Source organism: Vigna radiata, chromosome 5 (genome assembly GCF_000741045.1).
Source record: "Vigna radiata var. radiata cultivar VC1973A chromosome 5, Vradiata_ver6, whole genome shotgun sequence".
NCBI classification, from domain to species: Eukaryota; Viridiplantae; Streptophyta; class Magnoliopsida; order Fabales; family Fabaceae; genus Vigna; species Vigna radiata.
In genome coordinates this window covers 6,153,528-6,167,624 of record NC_028355.1, presented here as the reverse complement: position 1 = coordinate 6,167,624, position 14,097 = coordinate 6,153,528, and the positions used below count along the sequence as shown (strand labels likewise).

General features: G+C 30.8%; 1 protein-coding gene across 1 annotated transcript; it reads right to left on the bottom strand.

Annotated features, from left to right (window-relative positions):
• Nucleotides 1-11,937: 11,937 nt before the first annotated feature.
• LOC106760247 (transcription factor MYB98-like) lies at nucleotides 11,938-13,736 on the bottom strand. Its single transcript, XM_022780189.1, has 4 exons — nucleotides 13,213-13,736; nucleotides 12,875-13,001; nucleotides 12,258-12,615; nucleotides 11,938-12,176 (listed from the first exon to the last, which is right to left on the bottom strand). Exons 1-4 carry the CDS (start codon nucleotides 13,734-13,736, stop codon nucleotides 11,938-11,940), a joined length of 1,248 nt encoding a protein of 415 aa, XP_022635910.1.
• Between the last annotated feature and the right edge of the window lie 361 nt (nucleotides 13,737-14,097).

Sequence of the window (14,097 nt, the reverse complement as noted above, 5' to 3'; positions counted from 1 at the left end):
TTCTAATTTTTTAACTTTTAATTCATTTTTAATTTTTATTTTTGCAAAATTTTTGGTGTTCACGTGTTAGATCCGTGACTTGAGTGTCACGTGTCATTTATTAGTGTGAGTATCAAGTGTCATTGGTTCCTGTATAAAAATGTCACCGGATTTTGATATGTTTTGGTTTCAGTAAAATCGAGGTATACATAGCATGTTAAAAACTTTTTTTTTTACTCGTGATGACCTACGAAAGCTTCATATTTATGTTGTTGAGAGGATTTGAAGGTATTTTAAGTAAACTTCTTAAGATAGGGTTAAAGTCCACTTTTTAACATGGACTCAGATTTATGATTAGAGTCTATCTTAGTGATATTTGTTGTTTATTGGACATATTATTTAACCAGCTACCGAACCGTTATTGGAACACCTATTAATGTCTAATCTCACGTTCAAGATGTATATACATCGGCGTGATAGAGTGTGTTGGAAGTCCTATATCGACTAGAGATAAGACTAATTTAGAATATATAAATAGGTGTAAACCTTACCTTATAAACCAATTTTGTGAGGTTGAATTAGACTTAATGTCTATTGCTTAATAACTTGAACACAATTGATACAAGATGAAGAAAATGAATAAAAGATGATAAAGAAAAAAAATAAAATAGAAAGATTATATTGGTTTTGAAAACCAACTGATCTTATATCCAATGTCAAGTTTTCCTTCAAGAAAGACAGGTTCCATTATGAACAATAAGAGTTTGGACAAAACACTCAACAATTACAACACTCTGCCATAGGATATCACCCTCAACCTTGCACTGAATATATAAAACTCTCGAAAGTCCAGTGTTAAGTTCCTATTTTGTCATATTTTTAATTGTTAAAAGCACTTCTTTTGGAATTAATTGTTTTGATTTTAATTGTATTATTTTAATATATAGAAAATGTCAAAATTTATAGAAAAGCAAACTTTACAAACTGTTATGAAATCCTAAAAGAAAATCACTAGATTATGAGAGTTTATAAGAATTTAAATGGAATTATGAAATGCCGAGCTACAATCCTATTTACAATACTAAATGCATCTAAAATATGAAATCTAAACAATTAGAAGACATGTAAATCACTGGATTTGAATTAAAGTGTAGAAAAACATGAAATGAGAGCTATGATATGGCTGGTGTGTGAACGAAAATGCAATTTCTATGTATGAATGGTCGAATAAATGGAACGAATGACGAGGAAAACTTTAGTACGAACACAATCACAAATTAGAATTGGAAAGAATTAACGTAACATGTCTTTAATTATATTCATTATTGCACTATTTACTAATATGTGAAAGGAAATATTAACTATTTTAACTAAGTAAATATGCTACATTAAAATGATAATATCATAACCTGTAAAAGAATAAAACATACTAAAACTTATTTAACATCAATTATTACCTAAACTAGAATTCACATTTAACTTAGCAAAGCTAGATAAAATCCTAAACTAAAAATAGCAATTGGATTAACTACTCTAAGATAAAAACAACTACATTAGAAAAGGATAATGATATTTAGACAACATTTTTTTGACAACATTTGAACATTGATTACATGTCAATCTGTGATTGGTCAAAAATTACTCCACAATCAATGATAATAATCATAAACATTATTGTGGAGTAACTTTTGACCAATCACATGTTAATACATTATCCAATTTGTCTAAATATCATTATCCATTAGAAAAATACATCTACATTACAATTAACAACTACAAGAATCTAATACTACACTACTTAAACTTCTACAAGAAAACTAAAATGAAACTAAGACTTAAACTAAGAATGCAAAATAAGCAAAACCAATAATAGAATAAGAACATAATAGACAATCCTATGCTATCAACTAAAGTCAAAACTAAAGAAAATTAAACTAAGTCTAAGACAACACTACTCTATTCTCAATTATCATTAAACTATGTTTAAAAACTACCAATTACGAGAAAATACAAATTAATGCCTAACTATCTAATCTACACTAAAATTGTCCTAAAAATATAAGACTCTCACTAAGAAGTCCTTAAAAAGTGTTTTTAACTTTGAAAAATTCTACCACTTAAGGATTCATTAATGTTTTGTTTAAATGATGGATTTTCCTTAACATACATATAGATGTCTGGTTCATGTTCATTGTCGACCTTTGAACAAAGGCGACGCTCACTACATCATCTGTTGCCGTTATGTAGACTAAGAGATGTCGGTTGGTGTCCGATTCGCAAAGAATAGGTAGAAATATCAAAATATTTTCAAAGAATAAAAAGTTTTATGGTCAAATTAGTTTATTAAGAGCTTGTATAATCAATTCAATTATTCATGAATGTGTTTTTATGATCTATTAAAATAAAAAATACTCTTAACTGTTTTCAATTAGATCACTGAAATAATCAATTATATTCCTTAATAAATGATTTAAGTTGTTTACAAAAAATAATAAAGAGCACGTTTAATCAATTATTACCACATTCCATAACTGATTATAACATAGATGTAATAACTGCTTTTCAAATTTTGTTTTTTGTGAAATAATCAATTAAAAGCATTGTCTTCAACTTTAAAATCAACGTTTTTTGTGATTTATAAACAGAGGATTAATCTCAATCTTTAAAATAACTTTAGCAAGCAACTCTTGGCTAAGACAAATGAATTATTTGAGTTGTAATGGATAAATCATAATGTTGTTTAATAGAGAAAAATATCATCTATTAATGAGATTTATGCACACTTCTCTCTAGTTTGTTAGGCGATGAACACGAATGTACTCTAAGTAGCTTTGATGGACACAAAGTTGAGCAACGCTTTGTCACTATGTAAGATGATCTCAAAGTTCTTACAAATTAGTTTTTGGCCCTTTTTGAAAGTTTTTCTTTCATCTCATGAGTTTGATTGTGAAGGATGAGTTAAATGTTCTTCATCTAACATTAAATGTTCTTTTCTTATTTCACATATCATCTTAATTATCTCTTCTCAAAAAGTGTATCTTTATTTGAATTTGTCTAAAGTATAGAGTCATACAAAACATAGAATTCTAGTGTGGACAACGTCAACTTCAAGGAGTTGTTGAAGAAAATAGCTTTAGCTTTCATTGAAGAGATGACTTTATTTGACTTGTCATTTTTCAAGCATATCTCTTTGACAAATGGAAGTAAACAAAAATTCCTTGCAACATGGAATACGATTTTAGCTGATAAGTGTCTAGCTTACTAATATCTTCACATGATTTTGATCCTGATAATGCATGAATCGTTCATATTATCAATTAATTCAATATTCTTTAGCTTAATATTACAAAATGTGATATAAGTTGAGAAATTAATGATACTTTTATGTATTCAAATGAAATCTATAGAAAATAATGATGGCATAGTTGAGCCACAAAAATTGGTGTTGGATACTCAAGGTAGCAAAGAAAGAATTCAAGCTTTGGCCTTGTAGTTGAGCAAGACGTTTTGGTGTAGAGCCCCATAAGAAAAACCTCAAAATGAAGAAACCTGAAACACTAAATTATGGAGCTAATAGCCAGCAAGGAAACTCTCCAAGGGATGTAACTCAAGTGTTAACCATCAGAGTAGAAGGTTGAGCCAGAATCACCCACCTTGAGAGGAAACCTATGTTATTGAGCACCAACTGAATGAAGTTGAGTGTTGGCCCGAAACTCTATAAAAATAGGGCATCACCTCTATTTTAGACATCACTTTTCATAGTTTCTTTAGGCATTCTCTCTCTACTAAATTAGAATTAGAGGTGTCAAAACAGTCCATTTTATAAGATTTGGTCCTAGTCTACGTGGATTGGATCCGGATCAAAAAAGTTCACATGATCAAAAAACTTTACTAAAAGAAAGTCTATAAAACTAAAAAGCTCCAAAATTCTATGAATCAGGCCAGCCTATGGGACTTCCTTTTTAGCCACATAATTATAACAAAATACCAAAATTTAGCATTACAGAATATTCCTACATCCAAGCGTCACACCCTCAATTCCTAATTCTTCTCCAACTTTAGCATTACAGAATATAAGATCTAACTCCTCTAAAACTACAAAATATATATATATATATATATATATATATATATATATATATATATATATATATATATATATATATATATATATATATAGATATAGATAGATATACCCTTTGATTTGAAGAGCATTAAATATGCTTCAGCCATAGGTCTATGCAAGTCACATGGAAGGAGTGTCCACAAAAAGGGAGAATACGCAGCATATCCTCACCTTGGTATTCTGAGAGGCAAACTGTGCATCTACAAAAACAATGAAATTGAACGTTCAAAACAAGGAAAATGTTATCTGAATGAGAAATGCCATCAATAATCTCATATGTGAAACTTCATGAGAAAACCTAAAGCACACTCCTCAGTTAAGTTCCTTACAGCATAAACCATACACATAAAAACTTCATACCATTTTCTATCCTTTGTAAGAATTATAGGAAAGGAAACCATTGGGGCCAACCACTTACAAAGCTGTATTTAACTTTCCAAATTTGTGGCATGATTAGATGGTAGAAATTAAAACTAAACATCAGCACCAAAAACTGATATAACAAGACAAATTTATATACAATTAAATGCTCCATGCTCAAATACACAATGCATTTAAAATCAAAGCTCAAATGTCTACTTTCTACTTCAAAACTAAGTTCAAAACCAAGTTCATATTAGAATTTACAGGTTTATAATGATATAACAGAGCATCTAATAAAAACTTCCTGTTAAACGATGCAAAAATCATATAACTGAAATCTAAAGAACTAGCATTCTACAAAAATTATAAACAATAATTAAAAAATTTAATAATTAGAAAGTAAATTAAAGCTATGGTCTTGAGCTACTTTTAAAATTATATAACACCTCTTAAGTTGCACCCATATATGAAAGCCAAGTTATTTTTTAGATAAGATTTGGGGTTTTATTAATCATAGTTTTTATTGTATTTCTAGCCATTATAGCTTTGCAATATTATTTTGGTATAATTGTCACTGACCCATTTTATTCACCAATCATAGAGAAATTGACAAAGAAAATGCATGCATATATAAAGAAACTCTGGCAAGGGCTGCAAGGATGTAGATTCACAATTACATGAACTTAGAGAAATTTGCCAGACTACCCCTCATTCAGCTGTTTTAAAATTAATAAAACTAAAACCCAACCCATGATCAACTACTAATTGGTCTCAGTATTCTAAAACAAAAAGAGTTCATAACACTCAGAAACCAAGTATTCAAGCAGAAAATAAAACTAGCATTCCTCAAAACTGATACTTCCCACTTATTAATGGAAAGAATATACGAGGGCAACTAATGATTTGGATACACAAAACCCAATAAAAAATCTGTTTGGTTTGTTTTTTACCGACAAAAGAAAACAAAGAACGACCAAGCTTGGTTGATAGATACACCATTGCAAAACGAGACCGTGTCTATCAAAGCCACACTACCATGCTATATATTAAGTAGTCTCCAATTATCCCCCTACTGCACCCAGTATGGAATTTGTTGTGGCCAGCAAAAATCTCAATCTAACAATCAACATCCCAAGTAGAAACAACTTAATCAAAAAATTTATTTCTGTCAGACCAAAAATTAATAATAAAGCCTTCCTCGGGTATTTCAAACACTGCACATAGCTAGCAACTCACTGCACTGGAACTATGATCATGTAACAGGTTAATAAACTACCCATCTACTTTAACATAAATTCCAGCCTACAGGATTACTTATTCAAGCACAACCCACGACTTCCAACATCATGATTCAAATCTAGAATTGAATCCATGAGAAATGAATTATGGATACCAAACAAGTGGAAAACCAAACCTTGAAAAAAATAAAACAAAGAGAAAAAGAAGATTTACCGGAAGTAAGTGAAATCTGGAGGTGGAACCGAGTGTTCTTGAAAGCAGAATAGATTTGGCGAAGTCTCAGCAGAAGAGAGAATTGTGAGGTTGTTGATAGAGGTTCGCGTAGGTTTGGATCGTTCCTCAGTAAAATAAGAAGAAGAATGTTGCAAAGCTTTGGATCATTCACAAAGGTTTTAGTGAGAAGTTTTTGTATTGTTGTGCGTTCTTGAGAGAAGGAGTGGTTTGATCCAAAAAGGGGGCTCAACCCATCCCTAACTTGTTGAAAAACAGGTTGGCTTCTTTATTTCATCAAGAGGAGGGGTGAATTGGTGTTGTCTCAAAAATACTTTCTTTTCGCAATCTTGTAATCAAAGTATAAAGCTTTTTGAAATTTCTTGAATTGCAAGCAATCAGAATATGTATGCAACGGAAATTACGTAGTTGACTGCGTAAAGAATAAAGTTGATTGGAATGTAAAAGATAAGGGATAAAGAAATGCAAACACAGATTTTTATACTGGTTCGGACAACAATGCCTACATCCAGTGTCATTCCAACCCAGGAAGCAAATGCACTATAATGATTGCAGTTTTTACAACAAGGAATTTATAGAAGACCTCCACATCAAAAATATAAATCTCCTCTCTAACCCAAAACCAAAATGTAGTTGCACAACAAAACCAGAATTGCAGCAAGAATCCCCTCTTCTACAATCTGCAACACCACTTTGAACAATCCTCAAAGTGAATTATCCCCCTGTATCACAACAGGCCCAAATCCAGCAGTCTTTACAGGATGCCCATCCTCTCAGACAACTCCAGCAGTCTTCGCAGGATGTCAAGCCTACACCATCAATCACAGAAGCACCTTCTTGTGCAGATGTTGATCAGCCAATGAATGCGCAATTGAATCTCCTCTTTGAATCTCGTTCAAGAAAGATCACCACCGTCTTCTTGGAGAATTCTTGGAGTTAAGAGAAATATGAAACAAAAATGAAATAGTTAGATCATCAAAAGTCTTAGAACAAACCGTGTTCAGTCTATTTAAGATTTCTTTTAATCAGTCAGATTCTCAGTCGAATGTTCTACTAATTCAGTCGATTGTATTATAACAGTTATAACAGTTCAGTCAACTTAGTAGCCTATGGTCAACAAATAACAAAACACATTCAATACAGTTGACCAAGTCCTCAATGTTCAACTAACTTTTAAAAATATAGCCGTTAGAGTGTAAGAGCATAACAAAATTCCAAAACAAACATCAGATACAGTCGAATATGTAAACTACAGTGTCGACTACCACAATGACAAACACTTTGAAATTTTTTGCTTCTCAAAATAGCACATAGCACTGATTCTCAAAATCTGTACAAAAATTTTAGCATAGTCGAATCCATTAGTAATGTAGTCGACTATACTAGAACTTTGTAGCACAAGACTAAGTTCGTAAAAGTGCTTGTGATTTCTTGCTTTAAAATATGTATAGTAAAACATAAGAAATGATGCATAGCACACACACATTAAAGCATATACATATGTTCCAAAAATATATCAATCAATCAACACAAGGACATGTGACATAGTACATACACATGCACATGTTCAACAGATATTACAGTTTAATCAGCATAAGAACATGTAGTGCAACAACAACATGTACTTGTTATTAAGCAATGTGTTGTCATCATCAAAAACTACATTGATATAGAAATTGTGTTGTCAACAATCTCAACATAACTGTCCTAACCTATTCTTTCAGGGGCTTTTGGGGTTGGGGGCTTTCAAAAAGCCCCCTGTTGAGTGGGCCACTTAAATGGGGCTTATTTTTTAATAGGGTTGGGGCTGACCTATGGGTGGTGGATTAAAATGACACCCCTAATTAGAATATCTTGTTTAGAGACGTAGGGGATGCATGACAACTCCAAGAGTTGGTAATATTTTCCATCATTGTGAGGAGTTGAATTCTCCTAGGTTGAGGTTCGATGTATTTGATCCTAACTCTTTTTATCGTTACATCTACAATATTTATATACGCTTTCATTCAAATGTTTTTTATTTGATTTATGTGCTAGTGTTTGGATGATTTGATCATTCATCTTATCTCACTACTTTATATTGAGCTGAAAAACTAATCTTAAATTGTAATCAAATCAAATCACCTCCTGTTTTTAGATGCTATAAATAGATCTAAAGCTCTAACTAGATACTTGAATTTAAGGCAATGGTTCGTTCAATCAAGAGTTAATGATATACTCACATTTGGATTTCCAACAAATGAAACATCCTAAGTCTTAAGTCCCTAGATTTTAGATGTTAAGGATGGATCTAGAATTACCTTAGAGATATCCTAAAAAATTGATTGATTTGTATAATTAAATAAATAAAGATCGCAACAATGTAGAATGTGAAATGAAATCAAACCTGAACACACTTTCCCTGCATTTGTTAAAACTCAATTAAAATCACAAGAAAAATTATTCCATTGAATCTAATTTAGATTTGAATGTTGGATGTTTTTACCATATCTATATGGACATGACACTTAATTTTATACTACAAACACACCTAATATATTAGTTGAAATGGATTGGAATTAGACTGCCAACACTAGTTTAGCTTAATCCTACAAATGTATTTTTTGAGCATTTTTATGTGTTTTCAAAAGTAAATTAATACTACATGTGTATTACATAACCTATTGATACTGAAACTATTATCTTACAAAAGGAGCTTAAACATTAAAATCACAATAAACATTGTTCCACTGAATCTAATTCAGATTTGAATGTTGGATGATCTTAACAAATCTATATGGATATGTCACTTAATTTATACTACAAACAAATTGTTTCAGTTGCGAGGTCGAGTCACTCCAAACACCTTCACAATTTGTCTTTCAAAGTCATCCGGTCTCACTCTCCAGTCTCCTTCTTCGCTCTTTCATCCGGAGATGCACCTGTCAAAGGTTCTTCGATGCTTAAATCAATATATAGTCCGTACGGTAATTTTGGATCAATAATAAATGTGTAGTAAATGTGAACCACCTACCTCTTACCTTTAACTTATATTTATAGTTTTCGCCATGGGTTTAGGATTAGTGAAGTCTTAATCACGGCCCAATCTTGGCTCAATGACTCTAATCATTTTTTACCTTAAACCTTGCATAAATATGATTACGGACTCTCACCGACTGTTCGTCGACCGTCCAGCCAGATCTTGGTTTTGTGGTCGTCCGACTTCTCTAAGATTAGAATGATATAGAGAAGATTAGCATGACACTTACGCAAGGGTAGCCTTGACAAGGGTGACCGTGGCCATTCGGCCCATATGGTACACAACCCGAACGAAAGTAATTTGAATTAGATTGTTAGCACTAGTTTAGCTTAATTCTATAAATGTATTGTTTAAGCATTTTCATACATTGTCAAAAGTAAACAAAGACTATTGTGTCTCACATACCTATTGATACTGAAGCTATTATCTTACAAACGAAGCCTAACCATGTTATATACTTAGTGACTTTCAATACTTAATTAAAATTATAAATGTTGCATTTAAAAAACATTTTTTATCGTTTTTAAAACACCAAAGTTAAGACAAGATATTTTCAAAATCATGTTCAACATATCAAGTTTTCAAGAAAAAAAAAAACATTTTTCATCATCAAACTTATATGTATGAACATTTAAAGAATTGGGTTATCTAAATCATTAGTTCAATTCTAATTAGTCCTATCATATCAAGAAGATACTATCTTAGACATTTGATGGTGACAAAGAAAATTCAAACATTATTATAACAAAGGAAATACTTGGATAATATTAGAAAGGAATGTTGAATATTGTAGGAAAACTTTTCGTCAAAAGATAATTTAATAATCTTGTTAAAGATTAAATAGTTTATATAAGTTGTTAAATACTTGAGTTAAAAAGTTTTGTTTAAACTACAAGTTCTAAAATAAATATTTTTCAATCGTCTAGCTAAATTTACTGTAGTGTTTTGAGAAAGATGACTCTTAATAAAAATAGCATTTGGTGATAATAGCTTTTATAAACAATTCATATAATAAGTGATTGCAAAGTTTGTATGAAAAACGTTTAACAAGACTGAAGTAATAAACATACAGTTATTTTATGTCGGTTCACTAAAGTAATAAACACAATAACAAACATACCTCTTAGAGGGTTCCACTATAATCTTCAATAAGATTACAACTGAGTATGCACACCACTCCTAGTATCACCTAGTCAATCCTAGTATTCCCTGTTACTATTACTAGAACCAAGTATCACTCACTTCTTATTGTTCAATATTTTTCACCACTTCAGATAACCCTAGAACAATCATGATATCTTCTTGATATACTGTCTAGTTGAGTTTCACCCATTATTGATTTTCACTAGACAAACCCGTCTAGCTACCATTTAACTATGCGGGTTCGAATTTTTTTAGTTCAGATACAGATTGTTAAAACGTACCAACTGAAAAACAGGCGTACGCGTAGTGGACTTGATCAGGTTAGACTGGGTGACCTGTTTTGACATCATTGATGTCTCACATATTTGTCTTTGCTAATTTATTATTATTAATGATAATTTAATTTTTAGGAAATAGAAGTACCTAATTACACATTTTATATTTTGTTATTATGCTCGTCATCATCATTGTTATTATTAATATTTTATAGTTCTTAGCATTCAAATTTTATTCAGCGTATTTAATATCCTTATTAATGTCTCTCGTAACTGTGTTGTGAAACTGCGGAATAAAGTATAAGATTAATTTCAGTTTTTGTTTGTTGGTGTTAAGTCTTAATTAGTCTTAAAAAGTCTTAATTAGTCTTAAAAGAATCAACTGACACATTAAATCACTCAATTAAGTATACAACTACGTTATTCTAAAAAGAAATACAACTGTGTTGGAATAATTTTGATATTGTCTCTAGTCTTCTACACACAAGACCTTTTAATAAATTAATTTCTGAACAATTTTGCATAAATTTTCAATAATTATTTCTTCGAATACTTTATATTTTCTCTTTTTAATTTTAGATAATATATAGAGTTGAATCCATAATTTCTTTCATTCTGCCTTCTAATTTTATCACCAAACCGTTTTATTATTCCATGTAATAAGTCTTCAATTAAGTAATTATTTTCAACACTTTATAAAAACAAACAAAGTTTAATCGAAAAGGTATTATGCACAGTAATTTTGTTCGCAGGATTGAGTTATTGAGTCAGTAAGGATGTTCCTTTTTTTGAAACAAAATGATAAACATTTAGAGGGATTTTGTTATAATGTGTGGTATAGAATAATTGAAGTCTATTAGTGTATAGGTTTGGGTTTTATGTCTTTCTTTGTTGTTAGGTTACATATCTACTCTTTCTAGGATTTGTTGTTGATTTCATGATTCTTAAATCGTAGTGACAAAATAAAAAAATTATAATAGAAATTGGAAGTGTCCACTTAAAGTTCATAAAAAATTATAATAAATCAAAAAATTAATTTATTAAAGCAAGAAATATCAATTTATTTTAAAATAATGGATTAAATATACGTTTAGTCTATTAATTTGGATCTGAAATTGAAATTTGCCTATCTTAAACTTTAAAACATTTTGATTTCTAAACTTAAAAAAGTAATATATAACCCAATCACATTAAATTTGTTTACATACTAAATATATTTTAGCATCATGTTTGAGTTAATTATATTTTTTTAAATGTTGTAATATTGTTTAATAAATAAAAAGAAATTAAAACTAACTATATATAACAAAATTTAAGAAAACCATGAGTGACATTACTATTTTCTAAATCATTGTTTAAAGGTGTTCAAGGAACACAATTTATTGAATTGAAATAACAATACTAATTATAACAAATATCTTTTTTTCCCTTACAAATTTCCTTATTGGTCTATGCCTAGCACTATTATAGGAATGTAACAAATGATAGACATCTTTAAGGTATCAGATTAGCTGAAATTTTCCAAAAAAGTAAAATGCATATAGCCATGCATGCAAGGGATCTTAAACATGAAAAGTTTCACTATTAATCTGAGAGATCATCTCAACCAAATCCAGCTCCTTCTTAACTTCAACTTCCAGCATCTCTGGTTGCATATCAGTCTCAGCATGATTCTCATCTCCATTAACAGCTGCAAAACACTCTATTCCTCCATATTCGCAATGCTGCATTCCCTCCATCATAGGATCACATTGAAATTTTCCTTCATTGTTATCCCTGAAAGGAACACAAGGCACAGCATCTAGAAGGGAATGAATACTGCAATCTTCTTGGAAGAGATTGTCACCAAAGAGAAAATCTGGGACCACATTGAAATCAGAACCTGGTGCCATGCTTTCAATGGCAGAAAATTGAGAAGCAGTCTGGGGCAAAGCAGGTGCAGTGGATTTGCTTGTGCTGGTTTTGATAGCATTGTTCACAGCAGATTTTCTCCTATAATCTATTGGAGGGTTCTTGTCTAAGTTCAAGCTCTTGATATACTCTTGCAGAAGAGTGCCTCTGGGGTACTTGGATCTGCACTTTCTTTTGGAATATTGCCTTCTCTTGGTTGCATTCCAGTGGTTTTTGATTGAGTTCTCAGTTCTTCCAGGCAACCTTTTCGCAATCTCTGCCCATTTGTTTCCTACCTCAGCATGAGCTTCTATCAGTATTTTATCCTCTTCACTATTCCATGTGTCCTTCTGCATAATGCCACAATAAAAATTCATTTTATAAGTTGCTAGAACTTTGACCTCTTAATGTCAAAATTCTCAAATTTCATCAATTATTTATCATCACATAAAAACAATTAAAGTAAAAGAATATAAAACATGAGACCACCAAATCAATTAATAAAACTTATGTTTCAATAAACGTAGACAAACTATTATAAAAAAAAAAATATATTAAGGTAAAATTAAACTATTTATATTATTCTTTATAAATAAAAAATAATTTTACCTTAATATCAGGCCTTAGATGGTTATGCCATCTCTCTCTGCACTGTTTTCCAATTCTTCCAGGCAGTAGCTTAGCAATATGAGACCACTTCCTCAATCCGTATTGTTCCACCAGTTGAATCAATAATCTGTTCGTGCAAACATAGATCCATACTTTTAAAAGAAATTGAAACACATAAAATTCCATTTTGTAAACAAAGAATATGGTGTAAATGTTTTAAAAAAGATTATAGTCATATATATCAGCCAAATTTTCTGATAACATGAAGAAAAAATTCAAAACCATGATGTAAATGACAAAATGATATTATGTTTTTTTTTTTTTTTCAGATATTTTACCCATCTTCTTCTATTGTCCAATGCCCCTTTACTGTGTTGGACTTCTTGCGAACTTTGTACGTTCTTGGAGTGGTTGGATAGGATTTATTATTTTTGTTAACGCCAATTGTTTTGTAATAATTCATCGAAACTTGATCTGGCAAAACAACATTGGAGGGTTTGATTTCTTGAGGAGTAAAAGGCAAAAAGCTTTGATCTGTAACCATCATATCTAGTTCAACATTCCTTTGAGGGAGAATCAAGTTATAATTTCCATAAAGGAAATTATCAGTAAAAGGCTTGCTCTCGTAATCTAAAGCAGGTGATGAACCTGTAAAGGTGAAATTGTCAAAAGCATCAAAAGTTGGGGTCTGGATTATTGAATTATTGGATGAGGGCACATTGAAGTGAAACTGATCAATTTGGTGAAAATCTTGCAAGCATTCTTGCAATGAAGGATTTCCCAAAGGAATCATATCTTTCATACAGCTTTCTTGTAAGGGCTGTGGGAGAAAGGTTTCTTTGAGCAGTGTCTCAATATCCATGGATATGAGCTAGAATGGACTCACACAATGAACAAAAGTTTAACCCTACTCATCTAACTTTATATTTTCGATCAACATTTTCATTCCGTAAACTACGTTGGTAACCGGCACTTCATTAATAAAAACATTTATGTTTTCTGTCCGTTACTTAACTACAAGTCAACACAGATGAGGTGGGAAAAACCATTAATTACTACAATTTTATTTCATTACTTCTTTTTATTGTATTTATTATATTTACATTTATAATATGACGTGCTATGGTTACAAAATATGTTTTGTTCATTATGAACTAACCGCAAACGTTAACATATCATTTATATTGTTCAAAATGTAACTCTCACTTAAGAGTTACTCTATT

What these genes read in the sequence shown, in the direction of transcription:
- LOC106760247 (XM_022780189.1), bottom strand. Translation starts at nt 13,736, where the DNA reads ATGGATATTGAGACACTGCTCAAAGAAACCTTTCTCCCACAGCCCTTA. An exon ending in TGGACAATAGAAGAAGATGG is followed by an intron (nt 13,002 to 13,212) that starts GTAAAATATCTG and finishes TTGCACGAACAG; the next exon opens with ATTATTGATTCAACTGGTGG. An exon ending in CATTGAAAGCATGGCACCAG is followed by an intron (nt 12,177 to 12,257) that starts GTTCTGATTTCA and finishes ATTCCCTTCTAG; the next exon opens with ATGCTGTGCCTTGTGTTCCT.